The sequence below is a fragment of the Lissotriton helveticus genome, chromosome 10, assembly GCF_964261635.1.
Source record: "Lissotriton helveticus chromosome 10, aLisHel1.1, whole genome shotgun sequence".
Taxonomy (NCBI): domain Eukaryota; kingdom Metazoa; phylum Chordata; class Amphibia; order Caudata; family Salamandridae; genus Lissotriton; species Lissotriton helveticus.
The window spans coordinates 1,103,304,191-1,103,317,120 of NC_136071.1; the positions used below are offsets into that span (position 1 = coordinate 1,103,304,191).

The window sequence follows — 12,930 nt, forward strand, 5'->3', positions numbered from 1 at the left end:
CTGTCTAGATCTTCTTTCATATTTGGTAAGGTGACTAGATACTCGGTCACCCTTCTTACGCGTACGGAATATAAAACCATATTATACTCGCCTGGGACTGTGTCATAGACACATTCGGCAAGGGCTTGTCTGATTTCTGTAACAGACTTATTGCTTTTTGGAGTACGCTGTGATGCTTGAGCATGTAATTCGAGTGCTGATAAACGCTTGTGTGGCGGCGGGGTTTGAGGAGGACCTCCTCCTGCGGCCCCTATACTAGAATCGTCGACTGACATTCTTCGTGCTTGCAGGGTCGGTAATTGTAACGTGGGCTGAACTTGTATGGCAGGCTGACCCGGGGGTACCGTAACAGGTACTCCGGTGTCTGGAGGAACGGGAAGTGCCTGATTTACAGGGACAGGTGGAGCGCGAACTGGATTTGCATATTCTGGAACTGTGTCGTCCAAATAGGACGAAATAAAAATATCAGCTGCGGTCGGTTGGTGACGTAGCTTGGTCGGAACTAATGGTGGCGGGAAATTACTGGGTGCCTCTGGGGTCGCTTTTGGCAAACCTTCGGCAAGGAGAGGATACATACCCTTAATAAGGGCATGCCTCCGTCTGTCTGACTGTTCGACTTTGACTTGTTCACCTATCTCGATTAATTCTCTTTCTTGGGCTCGTTCTTGGGATTCTCTACTTAACTCTGACTTTCTGACTTCCTTTTCCGTTCTTCTATGCGCTTCCTTACGCCATAACTCGATGGCATCTTTCTGTGACTGTCTGGCTTTCTTTTTCCATAATGCTTCTTCTACTCGCATAATACATTCGGCATCCCATGTACCCGATACGGGCCATCTATACTTTTCTTCTAACTGTTTGGTATACTCTACCCATAAATCTAGATACAATATGGCGCTTATGCCATGTTTCTGATACATAAAGTGACCTGGACTGTCCCTAGGCGGAACAGGAACTGCTGCTTCCAGCAGACCCTTTCTAGTTTTTAACTGACGTAACTTGGAAAAGAGCGGCATTCTAAACTTGAATCGGAACACAATACAATACACGAAAAACAATAACAATTGAGAAAACAATTCAGGCATACCACGACGTTGAAAATACATTAAACAACATTATAAATAACAGTTCGAACAGAATACTACCTGAAAATACTGAAAACAGAAACAGAACAGAATTCTCGAGAACGGAACAGACTAGAGTTACTGGATGCACTGCTGTAACAGTACGGAACATACCGGTCCCATAAAGGAACGCATCAAGACCCGTATCCACCTAGGTGAACACTTCGTTTGTGGGCTTGGGTACCACCAACCCACGGACCAGGAGTCAATTTAGACTGACCCTGTCTAGACACTACCCCAGCAATGGTACTCACCGGGCAGCACGGAACGGAAGGCCTCGGACGGGACTGGACTACGACGGACTTCGGACTTCAGTTACGGGTGGGCCTCCGGATACCTCGGACCTTGGACTCTCGGCTTGGGCTCTGGTCGGGACTCGCCGCGTTCCTCCACCGTCTCGTTCGGATGCTGGACCGCCTCCTCCGTCTCCTCCGTGGGCCTGAGGGATACTTGGAGCAGAAATATCTGCCAGTGCACGGTATGGTTCCGTCACGACTGCAGAGGGTCAGGGGGTCGGCGTGGCTTCACCGACGCGTGGGGAAAGGGCAAGTCCCTGTTCGGGCGCCATTATGTGGTAAATAAATAAATAATACCCTATTTTTGACTAGACTTATAGCATAACAGATAGCTCAATAAAATAAGAGTCAAGATTCGAGGTAGTAGGAGTTTCTGCAGGTTTATTACAGCATAAGGACAGGATCAGGACAACCTGCATAGGAATAGGACAATAAGGCCCGGCAGCTGCCGGGGCTGGGTCTGGGATGAGCGCGCTAACATTTAATAACAAAACATTGACTTATATACATAGCGCAAACACATAGCATTACATTGCAGTGGGCGTAACAGTAGGTGGAGTAGAAGGCGTGACGCGTAGCAGTCGCGAGAGATAAGAGAAATAAGAGGTGTAACTGGGAGTTTACTTAGACATGTGATGGAAAACGTAACAGAATATGTCATGGATGGGCGGAAACATTGGAGGGGGCTACCTAAGGAGCCGGGACCTCTAACCTAATGGTGCGCGAAAACTGGCAATGACGTGTTACTAGGAGAAGCTGGGGGCTACGAACTCTGTGCTAGGAGCAGAGACTAGAGTCTGAAGGGTCGGAGCGACATGTACCTAAACCCTATCTGGTATCTACTGTTTAGGGAACATGTTGATATAAACTAGAAGTCATGAGGGGAAAAGCTAACTTGAATCTAAGACTGGACCATGCATTATTCTACATGTAGTGCGTGAAGAATATTAAATGACCATTAAATACAGTATTTTCTCTAACGTGGAGACAAGAAGGCTAGACAATGACGGAAACTATTGATGCAGTTCAGTAGCTTAGGAATGCAGAGGAGGAGGACTGAACTGATAACTGGAACTATAACATACTTTTGGCAGACTCAGAGGCAGAGCCGGGGTGCACCGGGCACTGCAAGGCAGGAAGTGAGTGAAGGGTCGAGGATACAGGTGGGGGCTGTATCGCTCCTTAGCGAGGCTTTCAGGAGACAGGAGCTGAATCTGTGGTCCGGGCCCTTTCGAGGCCTGGAAACGGGGACTTTATAATTGAATAACGTGCACACTGAGAAACGTGGCAACATTACTTACATAGGCCTGATATTCGTAGTATTCACGAGGATTGGAAACTAACATACCAGAGGTGGACACAACTGTAATTGCGTCATTAATCGGACATGGGGAATAACATATGCATATTGGTCATGCACACATAACATATGATGGATGAAGCGTAGGGACACAGAACATGGCAAAATTTACTTTTCCACACCTGGCCCAGTGCATCATGGGATGGTGCAGTGAGCTAAAAAACGGTGATGGATCAAGCCCTGATCTTTGGACTGGGTAAGAGTGGTCTGCTTAATTCAGGCACTCTGTTCATCACCACCCCCTTTTCTGAATCATTTTGTCCACCATAAGCGTGGAAGGGTATACTCAGATGTGAGTCCCTTGCTCATTGCACCATCAGGATTCAAGCAAGCCGGGCCGAAGACGCCTGAAATGGCAGAAACCGGTCCCCGGAAGCTTGTTTCCTTCCCAGTACAAGAATTGGCTTGGTAGTTTGGTTTGCCCTGTTCCCATCATGCACTGGGACAGGAACAGACTAATTTGCATATAGCCAAGTTCTGAGCTGGGATGGTGCAGTGAGCTAAAAAACGGTGATGGATCAAGCCCTGATCTTTGGACTGGGTAAGAGTGGTCTGCTTAATTCAGGCACTCTGTTCATCACCACCCCCTTTTCTGAATCATTTTGTCCACCATAAGCGTGGAAGGGTATACTCAGATGTGAGTCCCTTGCTCATTGCACCATCAGGATTCAAGCAAGCCGGGCCGAAGACGCCTGAAATGGCAGAAACCGGTCCCCGGAAGCTTGTTTCCTTCCCAGTACAAGAATTGGCTTGGTAGTTTGGTTTGCCCTGTTCCCATCATGCACTGGGACAGGAACAGACTAATTTGCATATAGCCAAGTTCTGAGCTGGGATGGTGCAGTGAGCTAAAAAACGGTGATGGATCAAGCCCTGATCTTTGGACTGGGTAAGAGTGGTCTGCTTAATTCAGGCACTCTGTTCATCACCACCCCCTTTTCTGAATCATTTTGTCCACCATAAGCGTGGAAGGGTATACTCAGATGTGAGTCCCTTGCTCATTGCACCATCAGGATTCAAGCAAGCCGGGCCGAAGACGCCTGAAATGGCAGAAACCGGTCCCCGGAAGCTTGTTTCCTTCCCAGTACAAGAATTGGCTTGGTAGTTTGGTTTGCCCTGTTCCCATCATGCACTGGGACAGGAACAGACTAATTTGCATATAGCCAAGTTCTGAGCTGGGATGGTGCAGTGAGCTAAAAAACGGTGATGGATCAAGCCCTGATCTTTGGACTGGGTAAGAGTGGTCTGCTTAATTCAGGCACTCTGTTCATCACCACCCCCTTTTCTGAATCATTTTGTCCACCATAAGCGTGGAAGGGTATACTCAGATGTGAGTCCCTTGCTCATTGCACCATCAGGATTCAAGCAAGCCGGGCCGAAGACGCCTGAAATGGCAGAAACCGGTCCCCGGAAGCTTGTTTCCTTCCCAGTACAAGAATTGGCTTGGTAGTTTGGTTTGCCCTGTTCCCATCATGCACTGGGACAGGAACAGACTAATTTGCATATAGCCAAGTTCTGAGCTGGGATGGTGCAGTGAGCTAAAAAACGGTGATGGATCAAGCCCTGATCTTTGGACTGGGTAAGAGTGGTCTGCTTAATTCAGGCACTCTGTTCATCACCACCCCCTTTTCTGAATCATTTTGTCCACCATAAGCGTGGAAGGGTATACTCAGATGTGAGTCCCTTGCTCATTGCACCATCAGGATTCAAGCAAGCCGGGCCGAAGACGCCTGAAATGGCAGAAACCGGTCCCCGGAAGCTTGTTTCCTTCCCAGTACAAGAATTGGCTTGGTAGTTTGGTTTGCCCTGTTCCCATCATGCACTGGGACAGGAACAGACTAATTTGCATATAGCCAAGTTCTGAGCTGGGATGGTGCAGTGAGCTAAAAAACGGTGATGGATCAAGCCCTGATCTTTGGACTGGGTAAGAGTGGTCTGCTTAATTCAGGCACTCTGTTCATCACCACCCCCTTTTCTGAATCCGTTCTTTGTGGGGCTGATTTCAAAGGCTGCGACAAGTGCTTTAGCGGGCTGTGGTCATTCACTATTTTTGCACGCGGGAGACCAAATAAGATCTCCTTGCGAGAGTCAACAGTGTAGTCTCGTCCCTTTTTTCCCTTTTCTTGATCACCACACCTTGGGGGCCTTGAAACAAGTCAAAATAGCAGCAGGACAGGAGGGAAACCCTCCAGGGAAGTCCCATTACTGCGGACACCATCAGGTACCGTGATCCTGGTTGTAGTTGGGCAGCAGGCCAGGTAACCTACATCTCAGGAGTAGTGTACCACGTTACTGCTAATAGGAGCACTGGGGTTCGAGACTACATATGGCTGACTGTGTGATGTGTATGGTGTTTACTAGTACTGATTCCTGTATTAATTACCAGCTGCATCTTCATGCCCTGATATTATGATGAATGTAATTTTGAGCCTTACCTTATCGGATTTGCATAACAGGCGCAGTAATGGTGTTATGGTGACCGGTAATGGTTTGGGGATCTATGTGTTTTTCTCCCCAGCCTTTCTGCTGCATTCATGCGCGGATAGTATGATTTATGTTGTTTTAACTTGCATAATGTATACAGTGATGGTGTAGGTTGTTCTCTAAGACATGTGCAGCCTATAAGTATTTACTTTATGGCACCAACTGTGATGTTTATGACAACTGCCTAGTGAGTAATGTGATTGTGGTCTATGTGTTTATATGCAATATAGGAGATATTTCTATATACTACTGTGTGGAGTCTCTTTTGTGGTATATTTATTGTGTCATTGGTGTATGTGTGATGCGGAAACGCTTTACACATTACCTCTGGGATAAGTAGGACTGCTCTGCCAAGCTACCAAGGGGGTGAGCAGGGGTTATTTTGGGTCTGTAACTCCCTTACCCTGACTAGAGTGTTGGGTTCTGCCTGGCTTGGGTGCATACCCTAGCCAACCAGAAACTCAATTTCTAACGCTCATTCATCAGAAAGGAGAGGTCAAAGAAAAGTGGTTAGTAGGTCGTAAAACACAACTATACTCAGACATCACTGTGGAGTGAAGTCTCAATGAACAGCTTAGACTGTTGCAAAGCACTACCATACACAGCAGCGTTGTGATTGGTCTGAGCGACTTGGTTCAGCGCTCAGACAAGGCCTGGCAGGCTGTGCCTGTTCTCCACCCAAGCTGTAATAGAGCCTGGGTGGAGAACATGGAGAGTGCAAATGCTGGTTTGGCCGGCCCGAGACGGCCAGCCAGCCAATCCATCATGCACACTTAAGGTGCTGCCACCACTCCTCCCCCTGTGACACAGGGAACCCAGTCCTGCCCACCTGGCTTCAACTACAAGCTGAATACAAAAAACAAAATGATAACGGAACATTATCATTTTATTTATTGTATCCAGCTTGCAGTTGAAGTAGTGGGGTGACGCTTCTTCACCTTAGCAGAGGAGCCGCGGATGAGTGACAGGACCATAATAGTTAACCAAATTTTAAAATGTTTCTTTAACTGCCACTTTGACTCATAGCCATCACCCTATACAATCCCTAAAACATCGCAACATTTGCCAATCAATTGTATAGGCTAGACGAATGGCAACCCCCCCTTATAGCAGCACCTGTCGAAGAGTAAAAACGGTGTGAATATCAGTTAGGGACTGAAGATTTGGGAAGGTTATCTTTAAGGTGGGTTTCTTGAAGAAGGACCACTTCCGATTTGAATGTGGTCAACCAATTAAATATAGCAAGAGCATTTCACTTATTGAGTAACTCATTGACATTACATGAAGTAATATTAACTTTTTGAATCATACGAAACCCTAAATGTCTAAACACAACCACTCTCATTTTGGTGTTCCTCCACATCACCTGTTCGAATATAGCTCATCACAACCACCCCAAAAAGCAACTAAAAATAATAAACTTCTTGGTTATGGAACTGCTCATTTTTCCACCCTACACTTTCCTTCCCCATATCCAACCCAACACCAACTGAAGGGGAGTGCCCGTGGTCCTCCCTATCCACCCACATTGTAGACAGTGGTACCCAGACATAGCACCTAACATGCTCCCAGGGAGCCCCTACCATGCCCTCCCCCCCCCCCAAACCGATAACCGATTGGATAAAATAGAGGAGACAATGCAACAAATTCCAGTAAGGATTAAGGAAGTTGAACAGAGTATCCGATCTGGAGGACCGCTCTCTTATTGGGACAAAGATATCGATGCCCTCTAAAAAACACTAAAGGCCTCCCAAATCAATATGGACGAAATAGAGAACAACACAAGAAGGTAAAATTTGCACTTTGTGGGGATCATAGAGGGTGTAGAAGTAATTGAGGGTCATGAAAACCCATTGCAGTATATCGAGACATTGATTAAAGAACACATTTTGGAGAAAGCCCCAGCTGAGCTCACTATAATACAAGCCCACAGAGTCCATGCTCAAGGTGCATCAAATGCGAAGTATCCTCAAACGATGATTGTGAACTTCGCAGACCATCGATTAATGGGGCTATTCTTTCTAATGCCATCCAAAAGAAACCCTTTCTGTTACCTGATAGGACACAGATTAGGGTATTTTCAGGCAAGTCAGCTTTACAGCAGCTCATCGACAAAGAGATGTGATTTTCTAGGGCTAATTGGGTAATTCAGAAATGCTAGAGCACAGGCTTCAATAGTCCTGCGATCTAAATTGAAAATCTTGTTTAAAGGTCAATCTTACTATTGCGTTACCTCAGAAGAGGCGCAACAGGTTCTTCAGAGAGTCTCAAAATAAGAAATGTTTGATACTCAGCAGGTAGCACGTTAAAGCGTTTTCACTGTGTTTTGAGTTGAATACTAGAAGTATTTCCATGTTTAAATGAGGAGTTGAGTTAACTGCACTTTGAACTTGTGCAGTAGTCACCTTCTTTACATAATTTTTTCAGACCCAGCAATGTGGGGCTTTAGAATAGTTAAGTACAGTCTTGGCTGGAGAAATCTGTTTATCTTCAACTTGATATTTCGCTCGTAGCACTTTATGATATTAATGTGGAAATTTTCCCATGATGCTTATGTGACAAATGGGTCTCTGTTTTATTTGCTCTTAAAATTTAGTATTTTTCACTCTCGATTTGAACTACACTTGGGTCTTAAGGATGTTGTTTTAGCTTAGTACAAATAGTATGGATCGGCTTATATAAATATATATTTACTTTTTAAAACATTTTTTATAAACAGTAAATATTTACCATGCTCCCTTTCCGGTGTATAGCTTTCTGTCGGATTTTCAAGGATCTTTTCCTCAGTTGCTCAACCTGCTCATACCTTAAAAGCACAGAAGACCAAATAGTAATTAAAGAGGGAATATTTTTTAACCACCAGTGAGAACAGTTTCTCTAATATATAACAGAACGCCTATTGCTCAGTCAACCAGTCAAATGTAGGCACTAATAACTGCTTCTACATGCCACTGAAGCTGAAACTGAACTGCTGGGAGACCAGAATGTAAAGGTACACTTTCCTTCTTTTTGTGAATGATAATTAATCAACATAGTAGCGTAAAGTAGGAATGTACCAATACTAGACTACAAAGAACAAGAAGATTATAAATAAACATGTTGTCTTACTTTATGTTAAAGTGCGCATGGTTCCCATGGGACATTTTGGTGCTGAATAACACATTTTTACTGTTATCCAACACAATTAGTACTCATTTTATCAACAGCAGAAGGACAAATGACTCAGTGGACCCTTCAGATTTTGAACCTGTGACCATGAGGTCAAGCACAGATTCCTTTCTCCTAAATTCTTTAATTCTATTCCCTCGGCCATTCTGCTCAGGTGCAAGTAACCACGTGGGCACTTCACTCTGTCAGATATTTATGAAACTTTTAAGAACAATTGCATACAGTCCAAAATTCCCCATAGTTAGCAATGTAACCATACCACTCCCCATTGAGTTTCAAGTGACCTCAAATGACATTGCAGATAATATCACTTATATCATTACATGTGACTTTACCAATGCCTCGTTGATGTCAAAGATGTGTCATCACAAAGGCAATTACAAGAAGAGCAAATTGTACAGAGCAGACATGGCCACACAGAGTTTACAGCTACTGCTTCACTTACAGTCAGCAATGTCTCCAACATAACATCTATAACATTTAGACATATGCACACAAAGTATTGTCAAGTGTGGAAAAAGTGTTGCCTTTTGTCAAAATATGCCTTTTTATTCCCCAAACGTGTATCATATTACCAAATGTGCCAAAATATACAAAGAAAGGGCTGTCATGTACCAAAGAAATGCTGCTACGTTTCCAAAACGTGTCACCGCATTCATTGACTATGCTACCAAACAGCAAAAAAGGCCAGGTATATGCTTATGATAAGCCTTTATATGCAATGAACTGAAAACGTATGCTGCAACAATGCAGTTCTCAAAGATGTAAATGGTGATGTCACTGGGATGTCAACAATGAAGGAATTTGCAATTTAATCGGTGAGGTCGAGTGTGCACTCATGAGCAGTTTATGGGAGCTTACCATTGCATGAGTAACCATAACCAGAAAATTTCAACTTTTTTTTACTTTGGTTAATAACCATAATGTCCTTTCTAATAAAGGTTTTGTCAGCAACCTGTAAGGTTTTGTTATGTTGTAAGTTACTATGAGCCTAATTTAGATCGTGGCGGACGGTTTATTCCGTCACAATAGTGACTGACATCCCAGCCGCAGAAATATAAATCCCATAGGCTATAACGGGATTTATATTTCGGCGGACAGGATTTATGTCACCATTGTGAGCAGTAACCTGTCTGCCGAGATCTAAATCAGGCCCGATATCACTCTTGAAGAAAACAATACTGTCAATTCAACAGTTTGTTCAGTGAATTCTGTGAGGTTTGTAGTGTTTCCCCTTGCCTACCGCTGCTTATACCTGCATGGAATGGCCAGTGACCTGGTTCTGTAGTAGTGGGGACATAGTATGATCTTTATATTTCCTGCCTGACTGTACCCTAGTCATTCCCAATGACAACTAAGAATGGCCTCTGCCTGATTACCCTGCACAATGATGGAATCTCAGCACAGCTATTAGTACCGTGTTATGATCACAGAACCAATGTGCTGTATACTGTTCAATGTAACCTTTACAACTTAATACATCATTTATTTATGGCTGGTATTCCTAGAGTGCAACAGTGTGAATTATACAGTAATGCACAAGACTGATTCAGGAGAGAGGTAGAGGGAGAAGAAGAGGGAGAGAGGGAGAGATCAGGAATTTTCAGAAGGTGTCCAGGATACGTGCTAGCCGTAGGTCTTCTGGCAAACACGTTTTGTCCTTGGTGCTGGCTGGATGTTGGTTTCAGTGGTTTTTTTTTCTTCTGAATATTAGAGTAGCCAACAAGACTTGCTATTGATACTACATGATCAGCCCGCAAGTAGGCTTAGTTCCTTCGCTCTAGACATCAGATACGGGGCCCCAACAAACAGGGAAGGATGTATGTCATCACAACGCATGCTTTTACTACGCATGCCTTTACAACGCAGGTTTTACAACACAAGTCGTTACAACGACTTGCGTTGGGGGGCGCTCGATAGTGGAATAGTTTAATTTACTATTCCAACTCCAGTCCCCGTGGATAGTAGGGAAGGTTTTGGATAGTAAATTAAACTATTCCCTATCCTACAGCGCCCTCCAGCGCAAGTCGTTGTAATGACTTGTGTTGTAAATCCTGGGTTGTAATGGTATTGTGTCGTAAAAGTTGCGTTGTGATGGATGTTTCCCAACAGGGAAACACCTTAGAGAGAAGTAAAAGAGAAAAAAGAACATCTTCTCAACAAAGCACAAAAAATTACTGCAGATACAATAAAGAGAAGGGTGTGATGTCTACATGATTGGCAAGGACATGCCTCAATGCAATTGCAAGGAAGTTGGAAGTATGGTAGCAGATAAAAGGTATGTTGTTTAAATTTACTGGAGTATTGTACCCTCCAATAGTGATTTCTGAGTTGGTTTACCAAACTTAAACAGCCTTACGAATGTGATTTGCTGGCTCTTCCTAAGACAGTTAACATGACTGGGTGATATAAGCATGTGAGAGTGAGGGTCTTGCAAGGAAGGGCTTTGAGAAAATAATTAGCTGGCGCTTCCCAATATGGTTGTTAAAAACAAGGTAGCCTAGCAGGGGGTCCATTCCAAAAATCATACTGCTTGTATTCTTAATAGTGGAACACTACTTTTCCTGTGAGTAGACATAGCGGTTTATCTAAAGATCTTCAACATTTAATATGTTTTTTTGCATCATGTCAATGGGGGAGTCAGACTACTTAGAAATGATGGGAAGGCTACCTTTTCACTGGTTTGAGCTTAGCAATTAATGTCACTCCAGAGCTTAAAGGAAGGTTCAACTTTACCTGTTTTATATCTTTCCGCTTAACAAAACAGAAACCTTTTTTATTAAACACACAGCAGGAATGTAAACTGAACCCATTTCAAATCTAATTTGTTTATATAATCTTGTTGTTTAGGCATGGACAACAAAAATGAAGATGAGATTCATAATTCTGCCACGCCTGGTCTCTGTATATTTCTTACTGTTAAAGTTTGCACACAATTGCAGTGTTTGTCAAAATAGCAAGAGTAACAAGACCCACTTCAAAGCTTGTGTGCAAATTTAGGAAAGGCAATTGATAGAGGCTACAACATCTCAGACCTGTCATTGAGCTTCAAGAAACAATCCACAAATCTGAAAAAACCTAACACAAAAAAAGGAAGTTTGTGACCACAGGAGATTCCTTCCTCGGTTCACTTATCCAAACTTATCTAAAGAAAGATCTGCCCAAGCAAGCTCTCGTTTACTGTTGGTCAACTGAAGAACTGAAAAACACAAATGGCGAGCTACCAAGCTCTATTGTGGCATTGGATTTGGGAAACTAAGGGCAACTGGACAATTGTGAAGGTCAGAGCACACAAGAGCCGCTACTTAGATGCACAGGATGTTTCATATCTGATTGCAGAGATGAATACTTTAGAAAACCCAACTCCAAATGAATCACAATAACCCTTACTTATTTTGTTTTTGATACAACATGGCTAGGGCATCAAGTTCGCGAGCAACTCCTGGATGTTCCGACCCATATGCATTTTCACTGATTTCTAGGGCCTGCTTGTAAAGCTGTTCGGCATTTCCAAATTTCTTAGACTGCACGTAAACCCCAGCTAGCTGGTGAAGGGACTGCGCCACACTTGGGTGGTCAGGATCGAGTGCTGTCTCTCGAATCTCCAGTGACCTCTGTAATGGAGCTACTGCCTGCAAAAAAAGTCATACACATTAGTTAAAGTTTACACATTCCTTCAAGTCCTGATTCTGACAGCAAGTACAACCTTCACAGTAACTCTGGTCTCTGGTAATGTCACACCTTATCTTTCTACATGTCAGCCTTTCATCATCACAAAGAAACACATTTGTATCAGCTTGGGGTTCTCTGTGCAAGCTATATTACAATATGCATTCTTGACAACAAGTTGAGGTATAAAAGACATTCAGTCACAACAATGTAGCCCAACTGACATTTGCATTCTTATTGAGGAACATATTAGGTGGAGTACTTGACCTGATTAATGCAATAATAAGTACATTCAACGATTTGTCAGGACACAGAATAAGAGCATTCTTAGATACAAGAACACCATCTGAAAAGACAAGTGTATTCAACAGAGAGGGTGAAAGAGAACAAAGATTGTATGCAAAGCAATTGTTGCATGCAGCACCAATATAGGTTCCACACTAATGTAATGGAGAACTTCTCTAAACAAGGGTTCCTTAAACATTTCTAATCAAAGGATGGTCTCTGTGTCCAGAAACAATGCCTGCTCCAGAGGACACGGACTTCAAAGTCCCTGCCAACTTTGAGATATGACCCCCAGCTTCCCCAGACCTTGAAGATGCCACCCCTCTCCTAGGCCCACTTGGCACCATACCAGGACAGGCTGGAAATTAGCTATTGAGGGAGGCGTGGTGCACTACAGGCCAGTCACACCCCTAAGGTGGGATGCCTGATGTGAACCACGAAAGAAAGATTCCACTATCTTGATTTTGGTGGAATTATCAACTTTGGGACAGGATTATGCCCACCCCTACAGGAAGTGGTCATATAGGGGTGCAGTGACCCCAAGGCG

The 12,930-nt window shown here is 43.8% G+C and overlaps 1 protein-coding gene across 2 annotated transcripts in view; it reads right to left on the reverse strand.

The window, feature by feature from the left end:
- NPHP3 (nephrocystin 3) overlaps positions 1-12,930 on the reverse strand; it is a 405,841-nt gene that overhangs the window by 106,570 nt on the left and 286,341 nt on the right. For both annotated transcript variants that reach the window (XM_078663854.1, XM_078663855.1), the window contains 2 exons: positions 11,820-12,061; positions 7,992-8,067 (listed from right to left, as the gene is read on the reverse strand). In XM_078663854.1, coding sequence (XP_078519980.1) covers positions 7,992-8,067; positions 11,820-12,061 — 318 coding nt within the window. The remainder of the gene's footprint in view (positions 1-7,991; positions 8,068-11,819; positions 12,062-12,930) is intronic.